We start from the raw sequence: 23,023 nt of genomic DNA, 5'->3' as shown, positions 1-23,023 counted from the left end.
AGAAATCCACATTTACAGTAGGGGATTTTTATCATACCAATATCAGGAACTAATAGATTAAACAGTTTAAAATTAGTAAAAACTGAAATTTTGAATCACACAGTTTAAAGCTTTATCTAATACAGGATGACAATTTTTTTTCTGGGAAGGGCTAGATAGTAAATATTTTAGGTTTAGTGGGCTACATATGGTCTATGTCACAACCACTCAACTCTGCTGTGGTAGCACAAAAGCAGCCACAGGCAACATGTAAATGAATGTATGAGGCCGAGTTCAAATAAACTTTACAAAAGCAGGCTGCAGGCTGGTTTTGGCCCAAAGCAATAATTTTCTGACCCTCTGACCTAATGGGTAGAGAGAAAGTTTTGTACCCAACAAATAAAAAATGTACATATTAATCAAATACCCATGCACCATTTAAAAAATTGACCATGTAAGAGGAGCAAAGAAAGCTTCATCAAATTTCAGAGTCAATAGCCTATGACCATTTCTCTAATCTCAGTATAATTAAATTAGAAATAAAAAAGTATAAAACTATACTTTGGTTTTTTTGTTTTGTTTTGTTTTTGAGACAGGGTCTCTCTCTGTTGCCCAGGCTGAAGTACAGTGGCACAATTATAGCTCACTGCAGCCTCGACCTCCCAGGTTCAAGCGATTCTCCCACCTCAGCCTCCTGACTAGCTGGGACTACAGGCATGTGCCACCATGCCCAGCTATATTTTTGTATTCTTGTAGAGTTGGGGTTTTGCCATGTTGCCCAGGCTGGTCTCAAACTCCTGGATTCAAGGGATCTGCCCACCTCAGCCTGCCAAAATGCTGGGATTACAAGTGTGAGCCACCATGCGCAGCTAAAAATATACTCTGAAACATACCTCTAAACAGAGCTATCATACTATCTTATTTATTTGTTGTTGTATTTATTTTTAGTTGACAAATAATAATTGTGCATATCCATAGGGTACACAGTGATGTTTCGATACATGTATTGTGATCAGATCAGAGTAATTAGCATATCCATCATCTCAAACATGTATTATTTCTTTGTGTTGGGAATGCTCAGTATCCTCCTTCTAACTATTTGAAACTATATGTTATTGTCAACTGTAGTCATCCTACATAGAACACTAGAACTTACACAACATCAAGTGTAGTAGTAAAAGGTTTCTGGAAATTTAAGTGCCTGTCAACAGAAGAATGTATAAAAAAGGAAAACTATGATATGTGTGTCATATAACAGATTACTATAGAGTAGATAAAAATAACTGATAGAAATTTTAAAAATGAGAAAAGCAAGTTACAGAATTTTAAATATATTATTTATATAATTCTTGGATACATGCAGATATTGTTTATGGATATTATGGAAGAGGATAATAAAAAGGGGCTTTTCATATTGATCCAATTGTGTGTGTGTGTCCCAAGCTGATAACACCTATATGTGCTAAAGTGGCATGACAAATCATCCTCTCCAAGTCTGTGGCTTCTCTTTATTTTTTTTTTCTTTTTTGAGACCGAGTCTGGCTCTGTTGCTCAGGCTGGAGTGCAGAGGTGCGACCTCGGCTCACTGCAACCTCTGCCTCCTGGGTTTAAGCAATTCCCTGCCTCACCTCCTAAGTAGCTGGGGTTATAGGCATGTACCACCACACCTGGCTAGTAGAGATGGGGTTTCACCATGTTGGCCAGGCTAGTCTCAAACTCCTGACCTCAGGTGATCCACCTGCCTTGGCCTCCCAAAGTGCTAGGATTACAGGCGTGAGCCACCACACCCAGCCGGTAATTTAAATTTATATCAGTGATTACTTAAAGTCTGTCTCTCTTACTACATACTCCACAAGGCTAGGATCATCATCTTGTTTCAGCATTGCATCTCCAGTGCTTGACTTTTAGTAACTATGTAATAATATCTGTGAATGAATGAATGAGGAACTTCTAGGTGAAAAAGTAACAGGCAGAAACATAAGTGATAACAAATCTTGACAGGTTTGAGGAAGGCAAGCTGATTACTAAGACTGTAGTGAATATAGGGAATTAGAGTTGATGTAACTGCAAAAAGCTTGTCAGAAACCACCCAATATGAAAGGTTGTATGGCCCTCTTATTTAGGATTTGAGATATACCCAGCTTATGCTGAAATTGGCTTTAGAGCAAATCATGTGACTCGTGATTTTGAAAATTAGTTTCTGAGGAAGTTTTGTTATGACATTATATTTTAAATCTGCTTTTCTCTGTTATGTTGATTATATTCACTTACTAATTCTACAAATACAATTGAGCATCTACTATGTACCAGTCAGACACTGGGGGTGACCCTCATTCATAGGAACATGATTCAATGTGGGTGACATTCTTAGGAACATGAAACAAGAAGTGATCCTGCCCTTAAAAGGGCCTGCTCTCTAGTAAATGGCAATATAAGTAAGAAAGGAACTACTTGCCAAAAAATATTGTTCAATATGACTGAAGCTTCTAGATCCAACTACCAGTTTTCAGGAAATGGAGAAGATGGAAGAACATACTACTGCACTATGGGGATTCCATCAGCAAAATGTAGACTCTGGGGAATTTATAGAATGAACAACTCCGTTTCTTCAACAAAAAAACTGCAAGGAAAAAAACTGATGGAGATGGAATCTGTAGAGTAAAAGAATCTCAGAGACATAGCAACCAACTGCAATGATGAGATTTATTTGGATTCCTGATTCAAACAAGCATAGTGCTAAAAAACATGACATTTATGAGATGTTTAGGAATGTGAACTTTGACAGGATATTTAATGATTAAGAAATTATTCCTGCTGGGCGCAGTGGCTCATGCCTGTAATCCCAGCGCTTTGGGAGGCCAAGGCAGGCGGATCACAAGGTCAGGAGTTCGAGACAAGCCTGGCCAATATGGTGAAACCCCTTCTCTTCTGAAAATACAAAAATTAGCTGGTCGTGGTGGTGGGCACCTGTAGTCCCAGCTACTCGGGAGGCTGAGGCAGGAGAATCACTTGAACCCAGGGGGCAGAGGTTGAAGTGAGCCGAGATCGTGCCATTGCACTCCAGTCTGGTGACAGAGTGAGACTGTCTCAAAAAAAAAAAAAAACAGAAATTATTCCTAATTTTTTAGTTGTGATAATTATGTTAAAGAGTCCTTCTCTTTTTAAGATATATAATGATATGTACACATGAAATAATGTGATGAAATGGTTTGATATTTGGGATTTGCTTTAAAATAATACGGTGGGGAGGGATATGGATGGGCATCAAAATGAAGCCAGATTGGCCATGAATTCGTAATTGTTGAATCTGAGTGATGGGTACATAGGAATTCATTACATTATTGTGTTTACATCTTTAGATGTCAGAGCCTTTTCATGATAAAAAAGAAAATTACAAAAAGACAAATTACAATATACCCTTTGAGTTCAGTAAGACTAGGGTATTATGGAAATACACAGAATGTTCATGTGACTCAGACCAGAAGGGACAGAAGGTTTCCTGGAAGAGAAGTATCTGAAGCTCTTCATGCCTAGTTCTCATGGACAACAGGTTTCTTCCTCCAGGGCTGGGAGACGGTTACAGTCTCATTCTCAGAGATAGTTGCAACCTTCTCCACAGCCCGTGGCCACGTGTAGCCCTAGCAGGCTTGGTGCTCTGTCTCTGGCTCACTCTTCTCCTATAGCCACCCTTTAGACTCAAGATTACAGTGTCAGGCCAAGGTATATTCGCCTCTTTGGCTTTGAGGCAGAGCAGACACACAGCAGCAGCCTCTTGGTTGGAAATAGATAGACCGGCTTTGGGTTTTAAAAATGTATTTTATTTTTTTAGAGAGAGCGCCTCATTGTGTTGCCTAGGCTGGATTCAAACCCAGGGTGAAAGCATCTTTCTGCCTCAGCTCCCCTAGTAGCTTTGCACACGTACGTACGTGTGTGTGTGTCTGTGTGTTTAAACAAGGAGATCCATAAGCCACTACTGTTAGCTATACTAAACCTACAGAAACCAGACTCAAAGATGAACCTCAGAGAGTATCCAGAACAACTCTCTAATTTTTAAGGGTGGAATAATTGACACCTGGACGCTTATAACACTTTGCCCAAGTGTCCTTACCTTCCTAGCAGTGGGACTTTGACAGATTGCAAGGGATTTGCTTTGTGGTGTTTCTCTCTCTGTTACATTTCTCTCTATGCCTCCCTCTCCAAAAAAACAGCTGCCTGATTTCATAATATGCATATTCTCATGTGAAAGGCTCTAAGAATAATTGTCATTCTATGTAACAGAACATTTCTTAAATTCGAGTACCCTCCCACGCCCACATGTTTGTTGAATATCTATTGTCCTTGAGAATTTGTGCTCTACAGAGAACACTTTGGGGGCTCCTAGTCTACACTTTGTTAGTCTCTCATTCCTCCATTTATCTATCCCTGATCTCCATTGCTGTGATAAGCAAAGAAGGAGTTGTAGCAGTTGGCAGTCGGGCCCCTTCCCCCAACAAGGAACTCTTCTTTTATCTATGTTTCCCATCTGCTCTTCCCTGCTGCAGAAGCTTTTCAGTGTGGATGTTTCTCAACTGGAATGGGAGCACATGGCTTGGGTAAATGTAATTAGTGTATTCCTAGGGAAATACAATGAGCTATGCAGAATCCAAGTGCTTTGCATGCTTAGAGCAACGTCATAAAATATGTGCTCTAGTACTTTTCTCCTTATTGAAGAAAAAAAGCAGATGGGGATCATGGTATTTAAAATGTAGGATCAGTAAAAAAAAAATAGGGATAAACACACACACTTTCTGGTTTTGTGTTCCTTCAGTCCCAAGCATTTGAAACTCCTTTCATAGGCATGAATAGCTATAAAGAAATCTGCTGATCAGAGGATCCCAATAAGAAAAACTACACGAGAGCCCCATAGTTATAATCCCTACCAAGGGGGAGGCAGCAGGAAGATGGCACTATTTGCACTGTCTGGGAGAGAGCAGATACTGACCTGGGCCAGGGTCCTTGTGTGGGCTGCAGTGTCTCCCAAAACACCAGCTCCCCAGATGGAAGACAACCTATAAGGGGCACATCTGAGAGCTTTGTGACCTTGGCAAGTCATCTTAACTCCTTGGATTTAGATTTCTCCTTATAAACTTGAAATAAAGAATTTTAAAGATACTTTGTGGTTCTAGCTTTTCTTGAATTGAGAAGGACATTGGAGACATACTCGTAAAAACTAAATTTTATGTGTTGTGTCATATGGTTTTGTTTTGTGTCCCCATGCAGATCTCATCTTGAATTATAATCCCCAGGTGTTGACAGAGGGATCAAGTGCAAGGCTATTGGATCATGGGGGCAGTTTCCCCCATGCTGTTCTTGTGATGTGAGTTCTCACAAGATCTGATGGTTTTATAAGTGGTTGACAGTTCCTCCTTCACACACTCTCTCTCCCCTGCTGCCTTGTGAAAAAGGTGCCTGCTTCCCCTTTGCCATGATTGTAAGTTTCCTGAGGCCTCCCCAGGCATGTGGAACTGTGAGTCAATTAAACCTCTTTCCTTTATAAATTACCCAGTCTCAGGGAAGTTCTTTACAGCAGTGTGAAAATGGACTAATACGGTATGTTATCTCATTATTTTCTCCCATAGCAACTTGGGATGATAAGGGCCCATCATCCACAATTTCCTGATGAGGACAGGAAGGTTCATAGTCCTTAGCTGATTAGGATTAGGCAGCTATTAAGTGATCAAGTCTGAATTTGAACCCAGGTCTGTCTGAGTCACTAAATTATACTTTTTTCACTTCAGGAAATAATGTTTCCCTGTGTCTTAAAAATTAGGAAAATGGAAATGCCAGTGAATTTATTAAGCATCTACAGTTGCCAGCCCCGCTGCTAGGAGGTGGAAATATAGTGGGAGCCGTAATGTAGCTAACAGCCTTGAGAGGTTTGAAGGTGTGATTGTTAAGGTTCTTCCTTGTGGCTAAAGAAGAAATACAAAAATACACTTTGATCTACCTTAAACTTATGCAGCCCTCTACAATTTCCAGGTTCTTCAGGTTCATTTTCTTATTGTGATCTTCACAATAAGTGAGAGAGGAAATAGTATAGACAGTATTAAACCATTTTCCAGATAAGAAAACTGAGGCTTAGAAAAGTCGTAGCATGGCCAGGCGCGGTGGCTCATGCCTATAATCCCAGCACTTTGGGAGGCCTAGGTGGGTGGATCCCCTGAGGTTGGGAGTTCAAGACCAGCCTGACCAACATGGTGAAACCCCTTCTGTACTAAAAATACAAAAATTAGTCGGGCATGGTGTTGTGTGCCTGTAATCCCAGCTACTCAGGAGACTGAGGCAGGAGAATTGCTTGAACCCAGGAGGAGGAGGTTATAGTGAGCTGAGATAGTGCCATTGCACTCCAGCCTGGGCAACAAGTGAGACTCCATCTCAAAAAAAAAAAAAAAAAGCAGAACATGAGCCTTCCTAGGCCACATCAAGTGCTCTTCTATTATACAAGGCAGCCTTTTGCATTCAGTAGGAAATCATAATTACTGTTGAATTCAGTCAGTTTTTTTTTTTGTTTAGCTGTTGTTTTATGTAGTGTCAAGTAGCTTTGGTGGCAGTTTTCATTTTTCTTTGGCCTTTGTAGGCATAGAAACATCTGCCTGAAATGTCCCTGGGCAGAGGCCCACTCTGTTTGCAGGCTTCTGAGCTGGTGCCTCACAACCCAGGCAGTGGTAATGGCCCCAACTGTCACTGCCTCTTAGCAAGGCCACATTGTTTCAAATAAGACCTACCTCTAGCCCAGTTCAGCCTGCATCCACACACATGGTGTCCAAAATGGTCCCAGCTAGGGCTATAATTTCTGGATCCCTCATTCAACCCACCACTCTTTTCCAGGGCTGGGCACCATGCTTGAGGAGAGGCACACATAAATGGAAATGAATTAGGATGTATCCCAGAGTCCGTGCTGGCTGAGAAGCAACTGAGGGGACTACAGAGGTTTTGAGAAGGAAACACATAGATGGATGAGGGAGGAGGCAGTGAAAATAAATATTGATTTAGTATTATGTGTCAGGCATTGTACTAGGGTCTGGAAATAGAGCAACATTCTTGCCCTCATGGAGCATATGCTAAGTAATAGAAATAATAACTTATGTTTTTCTGAGAGCTTATCTCAGCCAGACATTGATCTGAGAGCCTCATATAATCACATTTAATCTCCCCAAATCCCCTGTGAAGTAGCTATTATTATCATGCTCATTTTGGAGGTAACAAACACTGAGGCACAGAGCTAAAGAACTTGATCCAGATCTTCTTTTTTCAGAGACAGTGTTTCTCTCTGTCACCCAGGCTGGAATGCAGGGGCATGCTCATAGCTCACTGCAGCCTCAAACTCCTGGGTTCAAGTGATCCTCCCACCTCTGCCTCCTGAATAGCTAGGACTGCAGATGCACATGCCCACTATGGTCCACTAGTTTTTTGTATTGACCAGGCTGATCTGAAACCCCCAGGCTCAAACGATCCTGCTGCCTCAGCCTCCCAAAGTGCTGGGATTACAGGCATGAGCCCCCACACCTGGCCTTGCTCCACATATAATCAGCACAAGGCAGCTGGAGGCTGACCCTGTGCTTTCAGCTGCAACATCTGTGTGCTGAGCCACCACCAAGCACGCTGCTTTTCTAGTCTAAGGAAGCAGTGATAGTGTGTAAAATCCTTGCACACACAATCTGTTTGATCCTCCCAATAGGTCTGGAAGGTATGTTTTAATGCCACCATTTTATAAGTGACAAATCTGTGGCTTGGAGAGATGAAGGGATTTGCCCAGCAGGTTAGTGTCCCACAGCCTGACCTGGAGCCCACCACAGGACCCAGACAGCGGGATCTCCTTTGTGCTGTAAACACTCCCTGCAGTGATGACAAACTGCTTTAATAACTCTAAAACAGCATTAAGGCAAAGAAAGTGGCTTTTCCTTTTGTTTTCTATAGTTACCTTTCAGGAATGAGGGCTGCCTGTATCTCAGAGACGGCATCCAGGATGCTTTGTGATCAGGTCATCTTGGGGAACAAGGCGCTCTTTCTTTCTTTTTTATTGAGATGGAGTCTCACTCTTCTTACCCAGGCTGGAATGCAGTGGCACGATCTCGGCTTACTGCAACCTGTGCTTCCTGGGGTTCAAGCAATTCTCCTGCCTCAACCTCCTGAGTAGCTGGGATTACAGGCATGTGCCACCATGCCCAGGTAATTTTTGAATTTTTAGTGGAGACAGGATTTCACCATGTTGTCCAGGCTGGTCTCGAATTCCTGACCTCAGGTGATCTGCCCACCTTGGCCTCCCAAAGTGCTGGGATTACAGACATGTGCCACCACGGCTGGCCTTCTTTCATTTCTTTATTTGCAATTTTATACTTGTGAATTATATGCTGTGGAGAACTCAGCAGTGAAATTTCTGGAGGCATCAAGAACCATCTCAGCATTTCTGGTCAGGGGCACTCATGGATGCCTTTCCTTCTGTGTGCCCTGTGGAGTGCATGAATCTCGGAGACAACACATTTTTCTTCTCAGTTACCCACACCTGCCCTACCTTGAAAACAACATTGGCTTTGACCAATCATATCCTTTTTTCTCACTCCACATTTTGGTAATTAGCCCTGAACATTATGGGGTGGTGGTGGCAGGGTACAGATTTTGTAGCTTTTAGAGCTGGAGAAGGTGAGAGGCCATTTGGACCAATTCCCTTGCTTTACAAGACAAGGAAATTGGGGAAACTGAGGAATTGGAGGGAGCTTGACTTGCTTATCTAGCAAGCAGTGGCTTTTTCTGCTATCTACACTTCTTAGCTCTCTTAGTCCAACTCCTTCTTTTAAGAGATAACTAAACAGATGTTAAAATGCGTGTGACTTAGTCAAGGCCAACAAGTGGATGGTACAAATGAACTAGAAGCCAGGCCTTCTAGCTCCCACTGTCAGCAGTAAAAGGGAAATGGGGCAGGTACTTTATCTGGAGGTGATCCCAAGAAGCACAAGTGAGGGAGTAGGGAGAGTGGTGGAGAAGGGAGAATGCCCCAAAGGTGCTTTAGTGAGGAGGCTTCACAGGGACAACTGGGGATCAGCCCCAAGGGGACCAAGGAACTGTGTTAAATTGCCTCATCTGGAGTCACCATCCCACCCAAACTGCATGAGCAGATATTTGTCCCAATAATGGGAAAACCATGTCCATAATCAGTGCTTTGGCCAGAAATAACTCATTTCCTCATCTGGAGTTGGAGAAACTGGAGTATTTTTCCAAACTGTTGTTCCTCATTGGTTGAAGATGATTATTCCTGGCTGGTGTTTCTGGGCTGTCCTGTATGAGTGGAGCAAGCTTGGTGTCCTGGAGAAAGCCTGTAGGTGGAGAAGTAGAGAGGTGCAGATAGAAAGCTGAAGTGTTCTGCAAACTATGTATTGAAGCTGCTTATGGACTCAAAAGTGGCCCAAGGGTACGTGGGCTGCACTCTTGTAGTGTCTGTTACAGAATGTGATTCAGATTGGAGCCAGGAGATAGTAGAAGCCTGCCCTTTCTGTGATGCACAGTACCAAATGCTTAGCATGAGTCAATTATCTTGGGGAAACAAATGAAGGGACTGAAGCATGCATCTGAGGTGATGAGGGGCAAAACAGAGAAAGTTGCACAGACCCAAGAGCTGGATCATGAGAGCAAAAGCCTCAGGAATTGCCCAATCCTGAGCAGAGCCTCATATACTTCCATAGGGTAGGTGACTAGGTCTCTAAGGGGTAACTCAGTACACACACTGCCCTTCTGTGCCCACTCCAGGCATTGGAATGAGATGTGTTGGAATAGGCGAGGTTTTCTCCCACCAGAATAAGGACTCTAGATGCAGTCTCCTGACCCAGGCCTGGTAGCAACTCCCCTCTCCTCTGTCCAGATCCCACCTGCTCTTTGAGGTCTGTGAGCAGTTCCAGGTTTGGGCAAGCTCACTCACCATTTCCAGGTGTCAGCGGGGCACTTGAGGCTGCAGGAACTTTCCAGCTGAGATGACCCCTCATGTCAAATGATTTTTTGCCACACTGAAAAAGAGGTATTCAAAGTGAAGTGCATTAGGAAGGAGGCAATGAGAGAGCTATTTCTGACCAAAGCACTGATTATGGACGTGATTTTCCCATTACTGGGACAAATATCTGTTCATGCCGTTTCAGTGTGATGGTGAGAGAATAAACTTGATTCTCTCGTTTTCTTTTTTTTTTTTTTAATTGAAGTCAAGGAAAGGCTGCTAAGAGCCCAGAGGAGGAAGCTGGACAGAGGAACTCAGTCCCTTTGGGTTCATTGTGTCCCTCAGCTACCAGGGCCAAAAACAGTGGCTGACACAACTGGGCTAGTGGATACTTGGCCTCTTTGCTCTTGGCACAGTGGATAGGAAGACAGATGCCATGCCGCCAGCTCTCCTAGTGTTTTATCATCATTTCCTTCTCTGTCAGTGTCAGTATCCAACCAACTGAACTACTATCCAGAGAAGCAGAGAGAGGCTCTGTACGCTAAACAAGACACTGTGTTGGACTGGGAGGCAGGGGACCTGCCACTAACTGGCTCTCTGGGCCTCGGGGTCCTCATCCCCAAAGCCAGGGAGAAAGATGAGAGGGTATATGTCTCCTCTTCCACATCAGAAGGTAATGCTTTCTCATTTTATTTTTATTTTTTCCCTGGGAAGGAAATCTGAGATTGAAGTTCTACTGTGAGCTAAGGTTTTGTTACTTACTTTGGCAGTTACTTTGCCCTCTCTGAGGTTGTTTTCTCATCTGTAAAGTGAGGATAATAAATAAAGCCTGCTGTTTCTAGCTCAGGAGGGTTTTGAGGGAAAATCAAGTGAGATGATGATTATAAAAATGCTCTATAAACTATATAATGTTTCATTAATTCATCCATCCATTCATTCATATGATTAATGAGCATCTATGCATGTGTTGGTTCCTGAGAACCAATCAGCACATGTATAGATGCAGTCCCTGGCCTTGAGGGGGTCTCCGTTTTATGTAAACATAGACAAAAAGCACATAGATTACTGTGGCTTATACTAATATAGCTATGAGAGCACAGAAGACCTGGCAGCTCTCAGGGGCAAGCTGACACACACCCCTAATAGGAGAGTAACACACATATCCAATCTACAGCCATTTACAGAATTCGTGCTCAGTATGTGTGTATCTGTCTCCTGGTTGAGGCCTGCACTTCCCTGGCTCTTATGTCACTACTTTTTTTCCCAATTCTCTCCTGTTTCTTGATATGTCTGTTTTTGGCAAGCCCTCCTTCCCAGGCCACAGGGACAGAGCAGGTGTGCTGTTCTTTCTTGGGCAAACATCCCATAGAGGGAGTGGGGCCAACTTTCCAGGTAGTACAGGCTGTTCTTATGTGCACACAGCCTCAGGGACAAGTCAGCCAAGCCTAGCATGCTTTTTTGCATATACATTGTTTATGAAGTCATAGCAGGCCATGGAATAAAAGACCAGAAATCCTAACATTTCCCCTCTCCTCATGAAGTGCAAAACTCCCTTATATCTACTAAGTATATAAGGAGCTGCGCACTGGCCCAGCGTCATGGCCACCAGCACCTTTTTCCAGATGGCAGGAAGCAAGCCTGCAGGAGATCAGAGGAACTGTGTCTTTAAGAACCTTTGAGCTTGTGGGAAAGGGCATATCAGTAGTGACCAATGGTGAGACTGCCCACTGATAACTAGTCTGACGGGTGATCACTGCCCAGAAGAGAGAAGCCATCTAAGAAGCATTTCTTTCTCATCCTGTTCACTTCTAGAAGTGTTGCTATATCTCTTCTACTCATCTTTTCCCCGCAAAGACCCCAGAAGTATTCCTGTGCCTTTTGTTTTTGTACTAGAAATTCTCCTAACAAACCTTCATGTTACTGCCTAACCAGGTAAACTGGGGCTCTCTCTCTTGTCTGCAAATGTTCTGATTGATACCTGTGGGAGGTGAAGTTCTTGCAGCTAAGATGCAACTCTGTTTGCATGTAGACTTTCACTCCCACTAATTGAGTTATTTTTACGCATTCTTATTGCTTACTAAGAATTAGGTCTATTGGATCCTAAACTGTTTATTTCAATTGTAGTTACTGTTGTCATGTAATTCAATATAATATTAGGTGAACTGATGAAATACAAAATAAAGCTTATTTTCACAAAAACTAAGTAGCATTTTTTAAACCTTCAATAAAAATGAGTTTATAAAAATTGATATCAAAGGTATAGGTGAAACAACTGGACATGATATAATACAATTTGGACCTGTTACTTTTGTCACATCCCATTGGCCAGAGCTTGTCTCCATGGCCATGTGTAGTTGCTTGCAGGCTGGAAAATGCCTAGGCCGCCTCATGCCCAGCTCAAATCTGGGTTTCCATGACTTCAAGAAAGACTGGGAGAAGAGATACTGGGGACATGTAGCACTCTATATAAAAGCACTTTTTTCTACGATTCACTGATTTGACCAAAAATTTTTGACTAATAGATTATTGGCCTAGACATCCTCAGATAAGAGGATTCTTACTGTACAGCTACTTTCCCTGCACCCTCACCATACGCTTCTCTAGTTTAAGTCCTATTCAGCCTTTGTTCATTCATTGGCATTTTAATCACTCATTTATTTACTCCACAGATATTTATTGTTGTACGAGGCACTGGACACTGAGGAAACAGGAACAGGCAATAAAGACAGGTCTGAGGTATTTTGTTAGAGCAATACAAAAGGACTAAGACGTCATCTATAAAATAAGAGGCTTAGATTTAATAACTGCCATGCTTGTCACTACACCATAATTCAAAATGCTTACGCTTCTATTACCAGCTTCCTAGGGCAGAAGTTGCTGGGTTTTGAGTCATGAGACTTTGCAGCCATGGTCATTGCTAAAGACTGGATGTAAGAGAGGCTAGTAGCTTCAGATTTGGTCTGGTCTGAGATCTGTGCTTTAGGGGAAGAAGGGCCTGAGTAACTACACCAATCAAATCCTTTCTGTCAAGGAATTTGAAGGCACTCAGTGAGACACTGAGTGAGAGGACAGAGAAGCTCAGAGTTAGGCAGAGAAGCCAGTGACAGAGCCATGTGACTAATACAGAAGTGAAGGAACGAGGAGTTGCTGGGAGAAATAAAAACCAAGGAATAAGGGGTGCTGTTGGATCGTTAGAAGAGTTGTGGTACCCAGAGTGACCATGGCTGCGATGGGTCCCTCTGCTTCCTTATTTCCCACATGGCAGTTTAGGTAATGTATGAGCTCTTGGCAATTTATTTAATGAACATCTTCATAGTGCCAGGCACAATTCTAGGCATTTTATAATTCTTATATAGGTACTATCTTTTATTTTATTTTACTTTATTATTACTTTAAGTTCTAGGGTACATGTGTACAACATGCAGGTTTGTTATATATGTACACATGTGCCATGTTAGTGTGCTGCACCCGTTAACTTGTCATTTACATTAGGTATATCTCCTAATGCTATCCCTCCCCCTACCCCACCCCACAACAGACCCCAGTGTGTGATGTTCCCCACCCTGTGTCCAAGTGTTCTCATTGTTCAATTCCCACCTGTGAGTGAGAATATGTGGTGTCTGGTTTTCTGTCCTTGTGATAGTTTGCTCAGAGTGATGGTTTCCAGCTTCATCCATGTCCCTACAAAGGACATGAACTCATCCTTTTTTATAGCTGCATAGTATTCCATGGTGTATATGTGACACCTTTTCTTAATCCAGTCTATTATAGATGGACATTTGGGTTGATTCCAAGTCTTTGCTATTGTGAATAGTGCCTCAATAAACATACGTGTGCATGTGTCTTTATAGAAGCATGATTTATAGTCTTTTGGGTATATACCCAGTAATGGGATGGCTGGGTCAAATGGCATTTCTAGTTCTAGATCCTTGAGGAATCACCACACTGTCTTCCACAATGGTTGAACTAGTTTACAGTCCCAACAACAGTGTAAAAGTGTTCCTATTTCTCCACATCCTCTCCAGCACCTGTTATTTCCTGACTTTTTAATGATTGCCATTCTAACTGGTGAGAGATGGTATCTTATTGTGGTTTTGAATTGCATTTCTCTGATGGCCAGTGATGATGAGCATTTTTTCATGTGTCTGTTGTCTGCATAAATGTCTTCTTTTGAAAAGTGTCTGTTCATATCCTTCACCCACGTTTTGATGGGGTAGTTTGATTTTTTCTTCTAAATATGTTTGAGTTTTTTGTAGGTTCTGGATATTAGCCCTTTGTCAGATGAATAGATTGTAAAACTTTTCTCCCATTCTGTAGGTTGCCCGTTCATTCTGATGGTAGTTTCTTTTGCTGTGCAGCTCTTTAGTTTAATTAGATCCCATTTGTCCATTTTGGCTTTTGTTGTCATTGCTTTTGGTGTTTCAGTCATGAAGTTCTTGCCCACACCTATGTCCTCAATGGTATCGCCTAGGTTTTCTTCTAGGGTTTTTATGGTTTTATGTCTAACATTTAAGTCTTTCATCCATCTTGAATTAATTTTTGTATAAGGCGTAAGAAAGGGATCCAGTTTCAGCTTTCTACATATGGCTAGCCAGCACCATTTATTAAATAGGGAATCCTTTCCCCATTTCTTGTTTTTCTCAGGTTTGTCAAAGATCAGATGGTTGTAGATGTGTGGTATTTCTGAGGGCTCTCTTCTGTTCTATTGGTCTATATGTCTGTTTTGGTACCAGTACCATGCTGTTTTGGTTACTGTAGTATAACTTGAAGTCAGCTAGCGTGATGCCTCCAGCTTTGTTCTTTTTTCTTAGGATTGTCTTGGCAATGTAGGCTCTTTTCTGGTTCCATATGAACTTTAAAGCAGTTTTTTCCAATTCTGTGAAGAAAGTCATTGGTAGCTTGATGGGGATGGCATTGAATCTACTAATTACTTTGGGCAGTATGGCCATTTTCACGATGTTGATTCTTCCTAGCCATGAGCATGGAATGTTCTTCCATTTGTTTGTGTCCCCTTTTACTTCATTGAGCAGTGGTTTGTAGTTCTCCTTGAAGAGGTCCTTCACATCCCTTGTAAGTTGGATTCCTAGGTATTTTATTCTTTTTGAAGCAATTGTGAATGGGAGTTCACTGATTATTTGGCTCTCTGTTTGTCTGTCATTGGTGTATAGGAATGCTTGTGATTTTTGCACATTGATTTTGTATCCTGAGACTTGGCTGGAGTTGCTTATCAGCTTAAGGAGATTTTGGGCTGAGACAGTGGGGTTTTCTAAGTATACAATCATGTCATCTGCAAACAGGGACAATTTGACTTCCTCTTTTCCTAATTGATTACCCTTTATTTATGGCCTGATTGCCGTGGCCAGAACTTCCAACACTATGTTGAATAATAGGAGTGGTGAGAGAGGGCATCCCTGTCTTGTGCCAGTTTTCAAAGACAATGCTTCCACTTTTCACCCATTCAGTATGATATTGGCTATGGGTTTGTCATAAATAGCTCTTATTATTTTGTGATATGTCCCATCAATACCTAGTTTATTGCAAGTTTTTAGAATGAAGGCTGTTGAATTTTGTTGAAGGCCTTTTCTGCATCTATTGAGATAATCATGTGGTTTTTGTTTTTGGTTCTGTTTATATGATGGATTATGTTTACTGATTTGTGTATGTTGAACCAGCCTTGCATCCCAGGAATGAAACTGACTTGATCACGGTAGATAAGCTTTTTGATGTGCTGCTGGATTTGGTTTGCCAGTATTTTATTGAAGATTTTTGCATTGATGTTCATCAGGGATATTGGTCTAAAATTCTCTTTTTTGTCATTGTGTCTCTGCCAGGCTTTGGTATCAGGATGATGTTGGTCTCATAAAATGAGTTAGGGAGGACTCCCTCTTCTTCTATTGATTGGAATAGTTTCAGAAGGAATGGTACCAGCTCCTCCTTATACCTCTGCTAGAATTCGGCTGGCTATGAATCCATCTGGTCCTGGACTTTTTTTGGTTGGTAGGCTATTAATTATTGCCTCAATTTCAGAGCCTTCTATTGGTCTATTCAGGGATTTAACTTCTTCCTGGTTTAGTCTTGGGAGGGTGTATGTGTCCAGGAATTTATCCATTTCTTCTAGATTTTCTAGTTTATTTGTGTAGAGGTGTTTATAGTATTCTCTGATGGTAGTTTGTATTTCTGTGGGGTCAGTGGTGATATCCCCTTTATCATTTTTTATTGCGTCTATTTGATTCTTCTCTCTTTTCTTCATTAGTCTTGCTAGCAGTCTATCAATTTTGTTGATCTTTTCAAAAAACCAGCTCCTAGATTCATTGATTTTTTGAAGCATTTTTTGTGTCTCTATCTCTTTCAGTTCTGCTCTGATCTTAGTTATTTATTGCCTTCTGCTAGCTTTTGAATGTGTTTGCTCTTGTTTCTCTAGTTCTTTTAATTGTGATATTAGGGTGTCAATTTTAGATCTTTCCTGCTTTCTCTTGTGGGCATTTAGGTCTATAAATTTTGTCTATACACTGCTATAAATGTGTCCCAGAGATTTTGGTATGTTGTGTCTTTGTTCTCACTGGTTTCAAAGAACATCTTTATTTCTACCTTCATTTCGTTGTGTACCTTGTAGTCATTCAGGAGCAGGTTGTTCAGTTTCCATGTAGTGGAGCAGTTTTGAGTGAGTTTCTTAATCCTGAGTTCTAGTTTGATTGCACTGTGATCTGAGAGAGAGTTTGTTATAATTTCTATTCTTTTACATTTGCTGAAGAATGCTTTACTCCCAACTATGTGGTCAATTTTCGAATAAGTGTGATGTGGTGCTGAGAATGTGTATTCTGTTGATTTGCGATGGAGAGTTCTGTAGATGTCTATTAGGTCCACTTGGTACAGAGCTGAGTTCAATTCCTGGATATCCTTGTTAACTTTCTGTCTCGTTGATCTGTCTAATGTTGACAGTGGGGTGTTAAAGTCTCCCATTACAATTGTGTGGGAGTCTAAGTCTCTTTGTAGGTCTCTAAGGACTTGCTTTATGAATCTGAGTGCTCCCGTATTGAGTGCATATATATTTAGGATAGTTCACTGCTCTTGTTGAATTGATCCCTTAACCATTATGTAATGGCCTTCTTTGTCTCTTTTGATCTTTGTTGATTTAAAGTCTCTTTTATCAAGGACTAGGACTGCAACCCCTGCTTTTTTTGTTGTTTTCCATTTGCTTGGTAGATCTTCCTCCATCCCTTTATTTTGAGGCTATGTGTGTCTCTGCACATGAGATTGGTCTCCTGAATACAGCCCACTGATGGCTCTTGACTCTTTATCCAATTTGCCAGTCTGTGTCTTTTAATTGGAGCATTTAGCCCATTTACATATAAGGTTAATATTGTTATGTGTGAATTTGATCCTGTCATTATGATCTTAGCTGGTTATTTTGCTCATTAGTTGATGCAGTTTCTTCCTGGCATTGATGGCCTTTCCAATTTGGCATGTTTTTGCCATGGCGAGTATTAGTTGTTCCTTTCCATGTGTAGTGCTTCTTTCAGGAGCTCTTGTAAAGGCAGGTCTGGTGGTAACAAAATCTCTCAGCATTTGCTTGTCTGTAAAGGATTTTATTTCTCCTTCACTTATGAAACTTAGTTTGCCTGGATATGAAATTCTGGGTTGAAAATTCTTTAAGAATGTTGAATATAGGCCCCTACTCTCTTCTGGCTTGTAGAGTTTCTGCCAAGAGATCTGTTGTTAGTCTGATGGGCTTCCCTTTGTGGGTAACCTGACCTTTCTTTCTGGCTGCCCTTAACATTTTTCCCTTCATTTTAACTTTGGTGAACCTGACAATTATGTGTCTTGGAGTTGCTCTTCTCAAGCAGTATCTTTGTGGCCTTCTCTGTATATCCTGAATTTGAATGTTGGCCTGCCTTACTAGGTTGGGGAAGTTTTCGTGGATAATATCCTGAAGAGTGTTTTCCAACTTGGTTCCATTCTCCCCATCACTTTCAAGTACACCAATCAGACGTAGATTTGGTGTTTTCACATAATCCCATATTTCTTGAAGGTTTTGTTCATCTTTTTAATCTTTTTTTCTCTAAACTTCTCTTCTCACTTCATTTCACTCAATCACTGATACCCTTTGATCTTTAATCACTGATACCCTTTCTTCCAGTTGATGGAATCAGTTACTGAAGCTTGTGCATGCGTCATGTGCCATGGTTTTCAGCTCCATAAGGTCATTTAAGGTCTTCTCTATGCTGTTTATTCTAGTTAGCCATTCATCTAATCTTTTTTCAAGGTTTTTAGCTTCTTTGCAATGAGTTCGAATAGTTTGTTATTACTGATCATCCAAAGTCTTCTTTCAACTCATTTAAATCATTCTCCATCCAGCTTTGTTCCATTGTTGGCAAGGAGCCGTGTTCTTTGGAGGAGAAGAGGTGCTCTGGTTTTTAGAATTTTCAGCTTTTCTGCTCTGGTTTCTCCCCATCTTTGTGGTTTTATCTACCTTTGGTCTTTGATGATGGTGATATACAGATGGGGTTTTGGTGTGAATGTCCTTTCTGTTTGTTAGTTTTCCTTCTAATAGTCAGGACCCTCAGCTGCAGGTCTGTTGGAGTTTGCTGGAGGTCCAGTCCAGAACCTGTTTGCCTGGGTATCACCAGTGGAGGCTGCAGAACAGCAAATATTGCAGAACAGCAAATGTTGCTGCCTGATCCTTCCTCTGGAAGCTTCATCTCAGAGGGGCACCTGGCTGTATGAGGTGTTCTTTGGCTCCTACTGGGAGGTGTCTCCTACTTAGGCTACTTGGGGTTCAGGGACCCACTTGAGGAAGTAGTCTGTCTATTCTCAGATCTCAAACTCTGTGCTGGGAGAACCACTACTCTCTTCAAAGCTGTCAGACAGGGTCATTTAATTCTGCAGAAGTTTCTGCTGCCTTTTTTTCAGCTATGCCCTGCCCCCAGAGGTGGAGTCTACAGAGGCAGGCAGGCCTTCTTGAGCTGTGGTGGGCTCCACCCAGTTCGAGCTTCCTGGCTGCTTTGTTTACCTACTCAAGCCTCAGCAATGGAGAACACCCTTCCCCTGCCTCACTGCCACCTTGAAGTTCAATCTCAGACAGCTGTGCTAGCAGTGAGCGAGGCTCCGTGGGCATGGGACCCTCCAAGCCAGGCACAGGATATAATCTCCTGGTGTGCCGTTTGCTAAGATCATTGGAAAAGCGCAGTATTAGGGTGGGAGTGTACCAGTTTTCCAGGTACCATCTGTCACAGCTTCCCTTGGCTAGGAAAGGGAATTCCCTGACCCCTTGTGCTTTCTGGGTGAGGCATTGCCCTGCCCTGCTCCATGGGCTGCACCCACTGTCCAACAAGTCCCAGTGAGATAAACCCAGTACTTCAGTTGGAAATGCAGAAATCACCCGTCTTCTGCATTGCTCATGCTGGGAGCTGCAGACTGGAGCTGTTCCTATCCGGCCATCTTGGAACTGGCTCTATTTTATTTTATTATACTTTAAGTTCTGGGATACATGTGCAGATGTGCCGGTTTGTTACACAGGTATACATATGCCATGGTGGTTTGCTGTACCTGTCATCTACATTAGGTATTTCTCCTAATGCTATCCCTCCCTTTACCCTCCACCCCCCAACAGACCCTGGTGTGTGATGTTCCCCTCCCTGTATCCATGCATTCTCATTGTTCAACTCCCACTTATGAGTGAGTATATGTGGTGTTTGGTTTTCTATTCTTGTGTTAGTTTGCTGAGAATGATGGTTTCTACCTTCATCCATGTCCCTGCAAAGGACATGAACTCATTCTTTTTTATGGCTGCATAGTATTCCATGGTGTATATGTGCCACATTTTCTTTATCCAGTCTATCATTGATTGGCATTTGAGTTGGTTCCAAGTCTTTGCTATTGTAAGTAATGCTGCAATAAACATATGTATGCATGTGTCTTTACAGTAGAATGATTTATAATCCTTTGGGTATATACCCAGTAATGGGATTGCTGGGTCAAATGGTATTTCTGGTTCTACATCACTGAGGAATCACCACACTGTCTTCCACAATAGTTGAACTAATTTACACTCCCACCAACAGTGTAAAAGCATTCTTATTTCTCCATATCCTCTCCAGCATCTGTTGTTTCCTGACTTTTTAATGACTGCCATTCTAACTGGCATGAGATGGTATCTCATTGTGGTTTTGATTTGCATTTCTCTAACCTGTGATGATGAGCTTTTTTTCTTATGTTTTTTGGCCACATAAATGTCTTCTTTTGAGAAATGTCTGTTGATATCCTTTGCCCACCTTTTGATGGGCTTGTTTTATTCTTGTAAATTTGTTTAAGTTCCTTGTGGATTCTGGATATTAGCCCTTTGTCATATGGATAGACTGCAAAAATTTTCTCCCATTCTGTAGGTTGCCTGTTCACTCTGGTGATAGTTTCTTTTGCTGTACAGAAGCTCTGTAGTTTTATTAGATCCCATTTGTTGATTTTGGCTTTTGTTGCCATTGCTTTTGGTATTTTAGTCATGAAGTCTTTGTCTATGCCTATGTCCTGAATGGTACTGCCTAGGTTTTCTTCTAGGGTTTTTATGGTTTTAGGTCTTACTTTTAAGTCTTTAATCCATCTTGAGTTAATTTTTGTATAAGGTATAAGGAAGGGGTTGAGTTTCAGTTTTCTGCATATGGCCAGCCAGTTTTCCCAACACCATTTAATAAGTAGGGAATCCTTTCCCCATTGCTTGCCTTTGTTAGGTTTTTCAAAGATCAGATGGTTGTAGATGTGTGGTGTTATTTCTGAGGCCTCTGTTCTGTTCCATTGGTGTGTATATATATATATAGATATGTGTGTGTGTGTGTGTGTATGTGTGTGTGTGTGTGTTTTGGTACCAGTACCATGCTGTCTTGTTAACTGTAGCCTTGTAGTATAGTTTGAAGTCAGGTAACATGATGCCTCCAGCTTTGCTATTTTTCCTTAGGATTGTCTTGGCTTTATGGGCTCTTTTGTTGTTCCATATGAAATTTAAAGTATTTTTTTCTAATTCTGTGAAGAAGGTCAATGGTAGCTTGATGGGGATGGCATTGGATCTATAAATTACTTTGGGCAGGATGACCATTTTCATGATATTGATTCTTCCTATCCAAGAGCATGGAATGATTTTTCATTTGTTTGTGTTCTCTCTTATTTCCTTGAGCAGTGGTTTGTAGTTCTCCTTGAAGAAGTCCTTCACATCCCTTGTATGTTGGATTCCTAGGTATTTTATTCTCTTTTTAGCAATTGTGAATTGGAGTTCACTCAGGATTTGGCTCTCTGTTTGTTTATTGTGTTGTGTATAGGAATGCTTGTGATTTTTGCACATTGATTTTGTATCCTGAGACTTTGCTGAAGTTGGTTATCCGCTTAAGGAGATTTTGAGCTGAGACGAGGGGGTTTTCTAAATTTAGACTGTATTTTCTAAATACAGTCATGTCATCTGCAAACAGAAACCATTTGACTTCCTCTTATCCTACTTGAATACGCTTTATTTCTTTCTCTTGCCTGATTGCCCTGGCCAGAACTTCCAATACTATGTTGAATAGGAGTGGCGAGAGAGGGCATCCTTGTCTTGAGCTGGTTTTCAAAGGGAATGCTTCCAGTTTTTGCCTGTTCTGTATGATATTGGCTGTGGGTTTGTCATAATTAGCTCTATTATTTTGAGATACATTCCATCAGTACCTAGTTTATTGAGAGTTTTTAGCATGAAGGGGTGTTGAATTTTGTTGAAGGCCTTTTCTGCATCTGTTGAGATAATCATGTGGTTTTAATCATTGGTTCTGTTTATGTAACAGATTATGTTTATTGATTTGTGTATGTTGAATCCGCCTTGCATCCTGGGTAGGAACCCAACTTGATCATGGTGGATAAGCTTTTTGATGTGCTGCTGGATTTGGTTTGCCAGTATTTTATTCAGGATTTTTGCATCAATGTTTATCAGGGATATTGCTCTAAAATTCTCTTATTTTGTTGTGTCTCTGCCAGGCTTTGGTATCAGGATGATGCTCACCTCATAAAGTGAGTAAGGGAGGATTCCCTCTTTTTCTGTCATTTGGAATAGTTTCAGAAGGAATGGTACGAGCTCCTCTTTGTACCTCTGGTAGAATTCAGCTGTGAACCCATCTGGTCCTGAACTTTTTTTGGTTGGTAGGCTATTAATTACTGCCTCAATTTCAGAACTTGTTATTGGTCTATTCAGGGATTTGACTTATTCCTGGTTTAGTTTTGAGAGGGTATATGTGTCCAGGAATTTATCCATTTCTTCTAGATTTTCTAGTTTATTTGTGTAGAGGTGCTTATAGTATTCTCTGATGGTAGTTTGTATTTCTGTGGGATCAATGGTGATATCCTCTTTTGTTGAGACCAAGTCCTCCAAAATCTGGCCATAAACTGACCCCAAAACTGGCCATAAACAAAATCTCTGCAGCACTGTAACATGTTCATAATGGCCCTAACGCCCATTCTGGAAGGTTATGGGTTTACCAGAATTAGGGCAAAGAATACCTGGCCTGCCCAGGGTGGAAAACTGCTTAAAGGCATTCTTAAGCCACAAACAATAGTATGAGCAATCTGTGCCTTAAGGACATGCTCCTGCTGTAGTTAACTAGCCCAACCTATCCCTTTAATTCCACCTATCCCTTCGTTTCCCATAAGGGATACTTTTAGTTAATTTAATATCTATAGAAACAATGCTAATGACTGGCTTGCTGTTAATAAATATGTAGGTGAATCTCTATTCACGGCTCTCAGCTCTAAAGGCTGTGAGACCCCTGATTTCTCACTTCACACCTCTGTATTTCTGTGTTTGTGTCTTTAATTCCTCTAGCACTGCTGGGTTAGGGTCTCCCTGACCAAGCTGGTTTCAGCACCCTTTGTCATTTTTTTATTGTATCTATTTGATTCTTCTCTCTTCTCTTCTTTATTAGTCTGGCTAGTGGTCTATTTTGTTGACCTTTTCAAAAAACCAGCTCCTGGACTCATTGATTTTTTGAATGGTTTTTCGTGTCTCTATCTCCTTCAGTTCTGCTCTTAGTTATTTCTTGTCTTCTGCTAGCTTTTAAATTTGTTTGCTGTTGCTTCTCTAGT

General features: G+C 41.4%; 1 protein-coding gene across 5 annotated transcripts in view; it reads right to left on the bottom strand.

Moving 5' to 3' along the window:
* Positions 1 to 1,439: 1,439 nt before the first annotated feature.
* Positions 1,440 to 23,023, bottom strand: part of ANKRD42 (ankyrin repeat domain 42) — a 203,194-nt gene continuing 181,610 nt past the window's right edge. For all 5 annotated transcript variants that reach the window (XM_073019884.1, XM_073019883.1, XM_073019880.1 and 2 more), the window contains 2 exons: positions 9,929 to 10,013; positions 1,440 to 9,329 (listed from right to left, as the gene is read on the bottom strand). In XM_073019884.1, coding sequence (XP_072875985.1) covers positions 9,989 to 10,013 — 25 coding nt within the window. In that variant the 3' untranslated portion in view covers positions 1,440 to 9,329; positions 9,929 to 9,988. The remainder of the gene's footprint in view (positions 9,330 to 9,928; positions 10,014 to 23,023) is intronic.

This window comes from Chlorocebus sabaeus, chromosome 1 (assembly GCF_047675955.1).
Source record: "Chlorocebus sabaeus isolate Y175 chromosome 1, mChlSab1.0.hap1, whole genome shotgun sequence".
Classification (NCBI taxonomy): Eukaryota; Metazoa; Chordata; class Mammalia; order Primates; family Cercopithecidae; genus Chlorocebus; species Chlorocebus sabaeus.
The sequence above is the reverse complement of the archived record's forward strand: the minus strand, read 5'-3'. Positions and strand labels throughout refer to the sequence as shown.